At 36.3% G+C, this 13,015-nt stretch overlaps 1 protein-coding gene across 5 annotated transcripts in view; it reads right to left on the bottom strand.

Annotated features, from left to right (window-relative positions):
* Positions 1-13,015, bottom strand: part of PPEF1 (protein phosphatase with EF-hand domain 1) — a 142,457-nt gene that overhangs the window by 66,454 nt on the left and 62,988 nt on the right. For all 5 annotated transcript variants that reach the window (XM_065915225.1, XM_065915229.1, XM_065915230.1 and 2 more), the window contains 2 exons: positions 10,467-10,594; positions 7,782-7,842 (listed from right to left, as the gene is read on the bottom strand). In XM_065915225.1, the coding sequence (XP_065771297.1) occupies positions 7,782-7,842; positions 10,467-10,594 (189 nt within the window). The remainder of the gene's footprint in view (positions 1-7,781; positions 7,843-10,466; positions 10,595-13,015) is intronic.

The following is a 13,015-nucleotide window of genomic DNA, read 5'->3' as shown; positions in this document are numbered from 1 at the left end:
CCAGGATCTCTTTCTTGCTAGACTGCCTATGAAACAAGAAGAGAAATCTGGCCAATTCAGTTGGAGAAAGATGAAAAGGGATACGGTAGACTGATTGCAAAAGTATCCCCCATTCTCCACCCCAACCTCTAGTCATGCTCTTTTTAATATAACTCCACAGCCACCCGCACTCAGAGCCTCTTTCTCCAGCCCTTGAAGCTGGGTCGGGCTTGGGACTTGAGCTGCACTTAAGAATGTGGTGGAAATGTTATGTATCAGGTCTAAGCCAAAGTCTCAGGGCGTCTAGTGTGCTTCCATGAAAGCATGCCACTCCCATACATCCAGGCTAGTCTACTGAACGCTCCAAGATCATGCAGCACAGAGTTGAATCATCCTAGCCAAGAACACCTAGATCAGTCACCAGCCAGCAGACCTGTAAACACATGAGTGAACTCCAGTCAAGACCTGAAAAACTCTCAAATCAAGTCTGCCAAGATCTGTAGAAGTGCTCAACTAATCTGTAGACTTGTGAGCAAAAAGAAATGTTTATTACAGGCTACTGAGTTATCGTGGTTGTTTAATACAGAGTATTATTGAAGTAACAGATAAGTGACACAGAAGATGATAACAATACTCTTCAATTCATTAACAATGAATTTCTACTAAGCTAATTAATCAGAAGCTCTCTATAGGCTTGGAAGGTATGATATCAGCAGATATAGATAGAAAACACCACTTTTCGTGATTCAGTTAGAATGAGAGATTGCAATAAAAAACTAAATGAAATTTCCTTCTACGGTCATTATATTTGGTAATTTTAAAATGCTTTCTAAATTATTGTGTACCCCAATATTTTTTGGTGGCAGTTAATGATGCTTTATAAGAAATTAAATTTAGGAGTAACAATATCTATCTTCAGTGAGATACAGCAGAGGCTATTTTTCTCATTTGGACACAGTTTTAAATTTGAAAAAATTTGAAAAAATTAAATGGTTTCATTTTATGTTTGAAAACTAGAAATGCAGAGCATCTTCATAAATTTTATCTCAGGTTCATTTTGTAAGCAGAAAAGTCAAAATATTCTAGCTATCTTAATGATCATTTCTACTTGGTAGTCTTTCTTAGAATTGCATTTTACTCAAAAAACAAAAAAATAAACCCTTTCCTCTTCTTAATTCTACATACTGAAAAACTAAGCTCTTCTTGGGAAAACACAATAAACAAACAAAACCAAAAACAACCCCATAGTTTCACTATATCTATCATTTTAAAACTAACTAGCTGAGTAATCCCAACTGGTGAGGTATAAACAAGAAGTGACTTTCTTTTCCCAATCACTGCCTTCACCAGTGTTCTGTCAAATTTCCCTTTCTCATATAAACATATAAATCAGCTAAGTGACACATCATGTCAATGCCATCAGTTCTGGTTATTAAAACTCAGACATATTATTTAAGGCCATAATAAAAATATTGTTTTTCTTCTTTAAAAGAAATTCAATTTGGCCCTTCCTTTCATGCATCTGATGATCCTCATTTCTTTTAAGTTCGGTGATAAATATATGAAAAAGCACCATTTCCCTAAACCAATTCTTAATCCTAACTGCTCAAATTAAAATATCAGTAAACATCAAGTCATAATCCTTCTGCTGTTTTTTATCCACATAAAAAAGAATAACATAGATTCTCTTCCCAATATGGGTAGCTAATGTGGGTCAATACATGAAAACAATCAAAAGCTTTAACATTTCTAATTTAAGTACTATCCTTCTGGGCTATAACTATTGTAACCAGTAATAATAATCTAATGAATGCTAGCAGCATAAGAATACTTGTGAAACATATAATTAGAATTAATCCTTACCTATTTTGTTTACAATTCTATCAATGTGAATCTACAGTAATTAAATACAATAAAATCCTGAATTACAACAGAATGATGCCTTTATAAGTTGTTCTAAAGAAAATACCTCACAAATACCCCCTACACACAATCTTTTCTTTTACCCAGTACAGACTCAAAATCTGGACAGGAAAAAAATCTAAAGCCCATAATTTAAAAAAAAAAAAAAAAAAAACCCACACAATTTCTGCCTCTACCACCCACATGTCACTTTGAAAACAAGCTCCAGACATTGCTGGAAAAAGAAAATCACCAACTGAACCATGTTTATAGTTACTTCATTTCTGAATTATGAATCTGGATTAAAACCTTGAGTGTCCATACAATAAGTTAAATAGATGTTAAAATGACATTTTTAAAAATTCAATACCTGTTCTTGATTTTTTAAAAAACTCAGACAACTAGGAATGAAAGGCTACCTCCTTAATATATTTTAAATGCCTACTTTCACTGTTTCATTTTAACACTGTTCTGCTATCTCCAGCAAATACAATAAACCATGAAGCAAAAATAAGAGCAGTGACTATTGGAAAGCAAGATACAAAAATAAAGCTACTTGTGACCGTGTGATTCAATATCTAAACATCTAAACTCAAAGAAATCAACTGAAAAACTTCCAGAATTGATAGGAGAATTAAAATAATACAGAGGTTAATCTCACTGGTTTGAACCACAGCTCCACTACTTATAAGATGAGTAACTTTGTGAGACTACCTTTCTAAGACTTAGTATTATAAAGACAGATGATAATAATATTAATTCCACTGGTTTGTCATGAAAATTAAATGAAATTATATATCTGAAGCACTTGAAGACATGGCACATGATATTTATTAAATATCAGTAATAATAAAAATTATTGAATGTTACTGTAAATAGTAACAGAACAAAATAAACAGAAACCAAAATCTTTATTAAATACTACTGATAATCATTAGGGTGAGATAGTGGGGAAAATATCTTATTCATGACAGCAACAAAAAATATAAAATACCTGGCTTGATAGGACATTTTGATTGATCTGGGAAGCAGAGAGAGAAGTCAAAATAACACTTCCACTCACTCCATCCCACTCCCCACTTCCACCAGCCTCCGTTTAAACCGCTGCTATTAACATGTATAGGCTTTCTGCCTGTGGGAGGAGACTGATGTGAAAAAGCAGCCTGGGGAATGGATGTGTAGAGTCTCCCCATCAAGTCCTATGGATTAGTTTTGAGCAAGCAGTAGGACATGCAGATCACCTCTCACCTCTGGAACACTTAGAATATCTCAGGGTACTCGGTGGCTCAAAGTTAAATCTGGCCATTAATCTTGCCCTCGTATCTGGAAATGTCAAAGTGACCTTGTGGTCCCTAAATATATCCTGCTTAGGGGTTGCAGCACTTCCGCCAAACAGGCCTAGGTACGTTTAGGGACAGTCCCACAAAAAAGGGCCAAAAGAAAGCAACCTATAGCAATGTACGGTATGGTGACTCTAGTCAGCAATATTCTACTGCATATTAAAAAGTGCTAAGAGAGTGTATTTTAAAAGTTCTCACCACACACACACAAAATTGTAACTGTCTTTGATGCATGTATCATTAAATAACTAACACTGTGGTAATCATTTTGCAATATATGCATATATTAAATCACCATACTTTACACCTTAAACGTATGTAAGATTATGTGCTAATTATATTTTAATAAAGCTGGAAACAAATTTTAAGTGAAATTAATATGTAGCAATAACCTGTAAATTTCCTTTTCTGATACATATAATAACTAAATCAGTATAATTCTAGGACTATATAACAGAGAGATGTATAAGATAACAGACAATCCAGAAATATATCCTATTACACATTTTTAAATGAATATATTGAACATTATAAAAGAGGCACTTCAAAAAAATAAATAAATAAATAAAAAATAAAAGAGGCACTTCAAATCACAATGAAAAGATACATTATGAAATAAATGTGGGAAAAATTAGGCAAACTACTTGGACATTTTCTTTGCAGTTGTGTTTTTTAATTATTCTCAACTACTAGGCATCAAAATTTCCTTTTTAGTTTAATTGCCAAAAATTCAAAATTTATGAAATGTTAACATTTTATTTTATTTATTTTTTTAAATGTTAACATTTTAAAATTCAAATCATAAAAAACTAGGAAAAAAGGCATAGTCATTCACATTTTAAATATTTTAGGGCCTTCTAAGTTAAAACCAGGAGTCACAAAGAAAGATACTCAGACTTGAAAAGAAAGATATTTTAAATAATTAATGGATGAAAATTTCCTAAACCTAACAAAAATATCAACCTCGATATAACAGAAGCTCAATAAATCCCACTCAGGATAAATAAAAATGAAACCTCATCAAGGCATTTTATGGTTAAAACTATTTTTCAATGATATCACTTTGGTTATTTTGTTTCTTCCCCAACTCCTTCAGGTGAGATTATTTATTTGTAATACAACTAAGTTCACTTGTCACAGTGTGTATTCTATTTGGGAATCACATTCTCTCTTTCTTCCTATTTTTAATTATTTTTTTAGGGATGTGAAATATTACTATGGTTCTAAGAATAAGAACTACAAAAAAGGTATTCTCAGAGAAGTGTCACTCTTCTCTCATCCCTCCTGCTGCTGCTGCTGCTGCTAAGTCGCTTCAGTTGTGTCCAACTCTGTGTAACCCCTTAGATGGCAGCCCACCAGGCTCCACCGTCCCTGGGATTCTCCAGGCAAGAACACTGGCATGGGTTGCCATTTCCTTCTCCAATGCATGAAAGTGAAAAGTGAAAGTGAAGTTGCTCAGTCGTGTCCAACTCTTCGCGACCCCATGGACTGCAGCCCACCAGGCTCCTCTGCCCATGGGATTTTCCAGGCAAGAGTACTGGAGTGGGTTGCCATTGCCTTCTCTGCTCATCCCTCCTACCTAATCCCTATTCTACCTATTCTTTCTGCCCTGCTCCCACTCACCCCTCCATTCCCTCATTCCCTGTAGGTAAATATTGCCTTTCATTTCTGATTTATCCTGTAGGTTTCTTCTGTATTTTTGCACAAATGAGCATATACACACACACTCATATCAGGCAAAGGTTTCTTAAGCAGGATACAGAAAGCATTAACCATAAAAGAAAAAAACTGTTCTACATTAAAATCAAGAATGTCTACTCATCAGAAGACACCACTTAAAGATTAAAGACTAAGGGGATGGATAAAAGCCAAAGATGAGGATCAATATTTGCAATAAATTTATCTAACAAAGATTCACAGTCTCATATTCAGAATACTTACCGAACTCCTACAAATTGGTAAGAAAAAGGATTATCTAATCCAAAAGAAAAATGGGTAAAAGACCTGAACAGGCATTTTGACAAACCAGATGTCCACATGACTGCTAAACATTCAAACAGGTGAGCAACTTCTCTGCTTACCAGGGAAATGCCAATTAAAGCAGAAATGTGGTATCACTACATACCCACCAGAATGGCTAACATGAAAAGGACTGATAACTTCAAGTGTTGATGAAGACACTGAACAACTAGAACTCTCATACACTGTTGGCAGTATAACTTGTAACAACTATTTTGTAAAACTGTTTATCAGTACCGAATAAGGCTGAACATATGTATGTATGCCCTGTAACTGCAAATCTCCTTTCCTGGGTTGTGGTACATTTTTATAAATAAGAGTCCCCAACAAATCATTCCTCCTTATATTCATATCCCTTCACAATAGAACGCTGCTGCTACTGCTCCTTCAAGAGATGGATCTTTCCTAACCCCTTTGAATCTGCACCTAGTCCTGTGGCTTGTTTTAACTAAGAAGATATGGCAGAACTGATTTTGTGTGAGTTGCTGAGCAGAGGACCAAAGAGGCCTTGCTGCTTCTCCCTTTGCCCTCCTGGGATCCAGAGGCCATGTAAATAAGTCCAGGAAATACTGTTGGACAGAGGCCGCATGAGGAAAAGTGAGATAACCAAGTTCATAGCTAACATCAAACTCCTACACATGTGAATAAAACCATTTGGACCTCCTTCCCCAACCCAGCCATGTTGAGTGAGCCCAACTGATCACAGACAACACACAAGCCATCCCCACTGAGCCTTGTTCAAATGCCTAACCCACAGAATCACAAGCCAAAAAAAATGGCTGTTATTTTTAAGCACTAAATTGGGGGGGGGGGGCGGTTGTTAACAGCAATAGATAACTGAAAATGAATATACAGCAAAAGAAAATAATACATGTGTTCACTAAAAAGGACAGGTACAAGAATGTGCATAGTAGCACCATTTAAATTATCAAAACTGAAAACAACTCAAATGTCTATAAACAGTAGAATGGATAAATTTTGGTATATTCATAAAACTAATTATTATTCAGCAATAAGAATGACCAGATGGATGACTCTCACAAACATGAAGTCAAGTAAAAGAAGCAGACGATATGCTTTCATTTATACAGAGAAGTTCAAAAACAAGCAAATCTAACCTAGGAGGCAGAAAAGTAGTGGCGGGGTGCAGGGACTGTGTGGCAGAGATGAAGCAGAGCATCATCGAAACCATGGAAGACGGGAGGGGGTTTCCATGGTTTCGATGATGCTCTGCTTCTTGTTCTGGGAGCATGTTACAAGGCTGAGTTTACTGGGAGAAAATTGATTAAGCTATATATTTATCATTTGTGTACTTTTCTGTAATGTGTATACTTTTCTTCCACAGAAGTTTACATAAGATTATAAACCACTGTCCCCTTCTCTGATAAAATTTTAAAAATACTTTTAAATCACTTACAGAATTTTTTTAAAAGCAGATTTTTAAAAACACAGAGCCTGAGTAAATATCTTTGGGCTGGAACCCAGCCATCTGTAGTTACGAATCTCCGTTCAGTGATTCTGATGCATAGTCCAGATTAAAATATTAGGTCATTAGCAGAAAGAGGGCTATTTCATTCCATCATTATTATATTTCCTCTCAGAAATGTTTTTGCCAAAGAACACAAAGCACAAAAAACTGTCTTCAAATTGTAATTATCTAAAAGAAAAAAAATGGCAAAATGCCCACTTCCACCCACTCCCCACTCCTCCAGTTTGGCTATTCTACCATTCAGAAACCTTTTACAGATCATTAAATGCTTCAATTAGTTTCACACATATGTACTTAGCTCAGAGCATACCATTAAAACACCTTTCTTTTGCCACTTTGAAAGGCGCCCAATAGATTAAAAGATGCTCTTAGATGTCATACACATTTTTAACTAGAGCAAAAAACAGTTGGTCCAAATTAAAGAAGAATAAGTTTCTAAGTTAAGTGTCTACCTTGACAATAACAACAGGCAGATTAATTTGCAAGAGGAATACATGGCTTGCAAATAACTATAGTTTTAAAATCATTTTGAATCATACTTATATTGTCTATATCTGAAATGATTTATTTAGTTATCATTCCAGAATGACTAAATAAATGACAGACAAATAGACAGACTGACAGCTAGCTAGCTATGGAGAAAACAGAAACATGATGGTGCCCACTATGTTTAATCTTCCATACCCCCTCAGATCTGTTTCATGAAATAGTCAAGATATTTTGATCTCTCAGCACAAAAGTTCTGTGGATAAGAAATAAGATCTTCTTTACTAAGTTACTACTGTACATCAGTAGGTTGTAGTTCAGAGAAGATACTCAACACACTAAAGTAGAATGAAATCTTTTTTTTTAATAAAAAAACTAAATGGTCATTTAGTTGACACCAATCGGATGGAAAAAGCCAGTTGAACTGATTTCACCAGTTGTTTGGTGTCACATAGACAATATCTTTTTAATTTCTTAGTGTTCTCCCATTTTCAGAGTTCACATTCCTTGATGAGACAATTCAATATTTAATGACTGCTTTTCAAAAGACTAGAGTTTCTACTTACCTGGCTCTTTCTCCTGCACACGTGTATAGTTTTCCAACATGAAGGAGAAGAAGTTGGAGAGCTGTACGAAATAAAAATACACCAATCAATTAATGAACCCCAAACAGGTACTGTGGCAAACGTTGGTGGTGTTCCATGTGAGTCCCCTTTACTTCTCTAAGGTTCTCATCTCCAAGCTGCCATAGATGCTACTGGGTCCCGTCTTTGCTGGCCCTCCTCCTCCCCAGGACTTTCCTCAGCCAATGGGCAGTACTACCCCTGCAGAGTTGCTTAGGATATCAGATATCCCCCTCCTGGGGGACTGCCCATAGGAAATGACTAACTGAAGCAAGGGTATCACAGCCCAGACCACCGCCTCCGTTGCCATTGGTGGGACAATCTGACACATTTCACACTTCAGATCTCCCAACAGGATCAGGCTGAGGTCAGACTTTTCCAGAAACCATATTTTTGCCTAGCTTTTCCCTCCATCCTGTCTTGCTTTTCACTCTCCCTTACAGGTTTTTCCTGTGAATGCCCTCTCAGGAAGTCACTTGTACAAGAAGCCCTATCTCAGACTCTGATGCTAAGAAACCAATCTAAGATAGCTACTAGATTTTTTTTCATTATGTTCTTCTTTTGATGGTGAGAGTAAGAGATATTTTTTTTAAGAGATGTTCTTAAATGTCAAACATATTTGGGAAAGGAAGGAAGGGAAGGAGGGAGGAAGGAAAGACGGAAATCTACCAGCATTCCAACCATCACCAAGATACTGCCTCTGTGACTACAAATTATCTGCAAAGACCTGCGTGTATACAGCACAAGTAACTTCTAAGCCTCATCTCCTATGAAGAGTGAACACTAAGGAACCTTATCAATCTGGGAGTAGATCTGGGAAGGAAAACCTTCCATACAAATACCAAAATGTATGATTTTAAAGCTGTTGATGGATTTGTCAATTAAGAGTCAATAGAAATCACATATGAGATACCACTTCACATATACTAGGATGACTATCATCAAAAACATAAATAATAATAAATGTTGACACAGATGTGGCAAAATTAAAGCCCTCATACACTGCTGGTGGGAATGTAAAATGGTGCAGCTGCTTTGGAAAACAGTTTAGTAATTACTCAAAAAGTTAAACACAGACTCACTCAATGACCCAGAAATTCCACCCCTAGGTATACATCTAAGAGAACTGAAAAAAATATGTTTACAAAAAAACTTGCACACAAATATTCATAGCAGCATTATTCATAATAGACAAAAAAAGTTGAAGCAACCCAAATGATGTATCCACTGAGGAAAGGATAAACAAAATGTCCTAGATCTATACAACAGAATAACGTTCAGCAATAAAGAGGAATGAAGTACTGACACATGCTATAACATGGATGAACCTTGAAGGCATTATGCTCAGTGAAAGAAGCCAGTCACGAAAGATCGCATACTGTGTACTCTATTTATTTGAAATGGCCACAAAAGGCAAATCTAGAAAGGCAAAAAACGGATTAGCAGTTGTCAGGGAAGGCAGAGGGCAGGAATGGGGAGTGAGTGCTAATGAGTGTAGAGGTTTTTTTTGTTGTTGTTGAAGTGGGTAGTGATGAAAGTGTTCTAAACTATATTGTGGTGATGATTACACAACTTTGTGAATAAACTAAAGGCCACTGAATTGTCTACTTTAAATGGGTGAATTATACCCCGATAAATTTGTTATTAAAAAAGACTCAATATTTAAAGAATGTACTAATACTGGAACATTTGTGTATAAAGCATATCAATTTAAGAGCTCACTCTCCCTTAATCTCTGTCACTATATTCTACAGTGCTTAAAAGGACAGTCAGCGCTGTAAACTGTTAAGGGAATATCTGACTAAATCATAGTATATAATTTTTATAGCTACCAAGAATAAATTCAGAAATTTCTTTAATTCTTTTTGAAATTTTAATTACTTTTAATTATATTTATCATTTTCATATAACATTTTACTTAAATTATATTGTGTGATACATTTATAAATATATGATTGTTGAAAAATACAAATGATACAGAATAAAAATGAGAAGTCCCCTCCCACCTACCAATACCACACTTCTTCCCAGAAATAGACACAGTAAATATTTACTGTATATCATTTTCCAAACTTTTACTGTATGTTGCATTTTCTTTCACATATATGGGATAAAATTCTTCATGTTGTTCCACAAGTTGATTTTTCATTAACAAACATATTGTAGATCTTTCTGAGATCTTTTTATTGTTAAAGTTGGATTTATATATTGCTTTTGAAAGCTTGAAAAAGTCTTTCCCCACCTATCTATATTTTCTTCTAGAAATTTCCTATGTTTGACCCCAGGAAATTCTTTCATTTATTTAACTCCTTAAAGTATTTTTTACTTCATGAAGTAGCAACTTTACTAATAGGGCACATATTGAAAAAAAGACGACGACCATTTATTAGTAAGCTGGACATCTAGCAGTTGTCTTAAAAATATGAACTTCAGAACTGAAAAACACCATCCTGTTCCCAAATCATATTCTCTCAATAGCTAGTTTCAAAACAATGTCACTATATCCTCTATAAAAGTCTTTCACCAAGGTTCCTCCGCTATTAAAATGGACTCAACCTTTCATGCTTTCAACAATAGGAGTAAAGAGAAGCATTTTATCAAAAGAAGAGACAAGCTTGCAAAACAGACCTGTAACTGGCCTTGCTCATCAGCGTATTCGATGGACTGGAAGATGGTGAGGGCATAGCGTTGTCTGGTCTTCAATCGGTCTCTGTAAGTTCGGTACCAGTTCTGTATGACCAATGCGGCTTTTAGTGCTGCAGACCCACAGGATATGAAAGACAAAGAAAAACAGTTACTATGGAGCTATGGGGGCACCGATAGGTGCTTCAGAAAAAAAATCAGTCCACCTGGATTCCTAGGTTTTAAGAACATAAAAACTACAGACAATGAGATGTAACTTTATGCTTTTGCACGATGTCCTCAAGTCTCAAATAGGACTAATGATGACACAGTCATTAGAGTAGAATTTTTTAATCCTATCTCTGCTGATTACTGTCTATGCGATTTCGGGAAAGTTATTAGAGCTTTCACGGCTTTAGTTTCCTTCTCCGGCACTACTTAGGCATATGAAGTCTATGCATGCCCTTTGAAGTAGCAATTCCATCCTTCACTATATACCCCAAAGCAATTCTCACACAGGTCATAAAGGAGACATATAGGGATACAGTAATTCTTTGTTGGTGGCAATAGGGAGTTTGACACCAATGCAGCCTGGCTGTCCACTGCTAGGAAAGAGAAGATGTGATTGTGGTGGATGCACACCATGGAGTATTATGCCACAACTGGAAGCAATATATTACAATGTGGATGGGTCTTAAAAATATAGTACTTCGGTCAGAACAGTTATTAGAAAATTAGAGACAGAATGAAATATAACATACCATTTTATATAAATTTTAAACACACATGAAACCACAAGATATGTTTCATAAGAAAGGAAAAGATATGAAAAATAAAGAGATCGGTTATTTGTGAGGGGTGGGTAAATGAATGAGCATAAGAGTACACGGTTAAAGGGGAATAAGCTAGTGAACTACCCTAAGAAACAGTCTTGTGCAGACCAGTATGACAATGTACAACATACTGAAAAGTATGATTCACTCCACCTTCTTCACCTGTGATTCAACCGATAAAAGAACACTCCCCCCTCTTCCTTCACAGAGTTACTATGAGGATGAAATGAGATACCATAGGTGAACAGTTTAGTCCAATACCCAGTGTAAAACACTTGATAGATAAATGGCAACTATAGTGACAAGTATTGTCTTGCTTGTAGATTATTCAGGCACACTGGCTCTCTTCTGGGGCTGGGAGCCTCTGAACCATCCTGCAGCTCCACAGCTTTGAAGAAAGAAATCAGGTGAGAGATAATGAGATTTAAACTATAGTCTCTTATGTCTTGCTCAACTTTTAGAGTGACGAGTAATCAACACCAGCTGGCTCCTTTTATTCAGACTATAATTTTTCCCAGTTAGCACATAAGAATTAAGAGTTGACTCTAACAAGAACAATTTGAGTTCGGAAAGCAGTGATCCAGCCTCTCAGTTTAGTACTGCTGTGGTACAACGAGTATACACTAGTCATCTGAGGGTGTCTGTTTATGAACTTCTCCAAGGCTGTCAGGTTCCAGAGACTGTCATTTCATTATTCAGCTTCCAGAAAACCCCAGGAAATAGGCATAAGGTCAAGTATCATTACCTTTACAGGGGAAAACCACAGGGAGAAGAAATCAAGTGATGTTCAATATCACAAAGCAAGTAATTGGCAGTACAATGTCGGAAAACTCAAGTGTTCTCACCATATCATTATGTGCAGCCCAGGCACACACGCAAGGTCTCTTCTGTGGGGCAGTCATCATCATGATCAACCAACTCCCATCTCAGGGGCTCTCTGTTCACCAAGCATAACAGAACTCTTCCAGGGCTATTTACTGGGCACGTACTGAGGGCCAGGCAAGGAACTCATCTCTGTAGTCAGTCCTTGCCACTCTGTGAAGCTAGGGGAGACTTACTTAAGGGCACATAGCCAGTAAGCAGTAAGTGGAAATGGACAGCAATGAATTGAACCCAGGTCTCAATGACCCCATAGCCCAAGATCTTAACTTCCATAGAGCCATTGATCTTTTCAGTGCCTTTTCATCTGCATAGTGATGTAGTAGAATAAATGACCACTAAAGTCTCTTCTATTTAGTATTAACAAAACAAAAATCAAATTTATTGTTATTTCTATAACTAACAGTAGAGCAAAGTAGCACCATAAGTCCAATAGTCTACTATAAGACATTTAGTCCCACAGGTATTATCATCTCCATGTTACACATAAGGAAACTTCAGCTTCAGAGAGGCTAGCAACTTCTAGTACCCTCAAAGACTTTCTAATTATACATAGTATTTCATTTACAAATTCACAAACTACTGTGAACAAACAGGTTACCATCTCAAAAACCAAGAGCCAAAACAATCGTGCAAACCAGGATGCACAAGACTCCCTCAAAGTCTTGGCTCAAACATCACCTTCTCAGTGAGGCCTTTCCTGACTACCCCTTGTAAAATGGCACCCAACCCCCCACTGCCTATCTCCTTTATTTTCTCTCCACAGCACGTGTCACCATCTGATAGAGCATATGTTTCACCCATTTGTTACTGTCTCCTTTCACTAGAATGTAATCTCCAATA

This window comes from Muntiacus reevesi, chromosome X (assembly GCF_963930625.1).
Source record: "Muntiacus reevesi chromosome X, mMunRee1.1, whole genome shotgun sequence".
NCBI classification, from domain to species: domain Eukaryota; kingdom Metazoa; phylum Chordata; class Mammalia; order Artiodactyla; family Cervidae; genus Muntiacus; species Muntiacus reevesi.
Note: the sequence above shows the minus strand (reverse complement) of the source record. Positions and strands in the feature narration are given on the sequence as shown.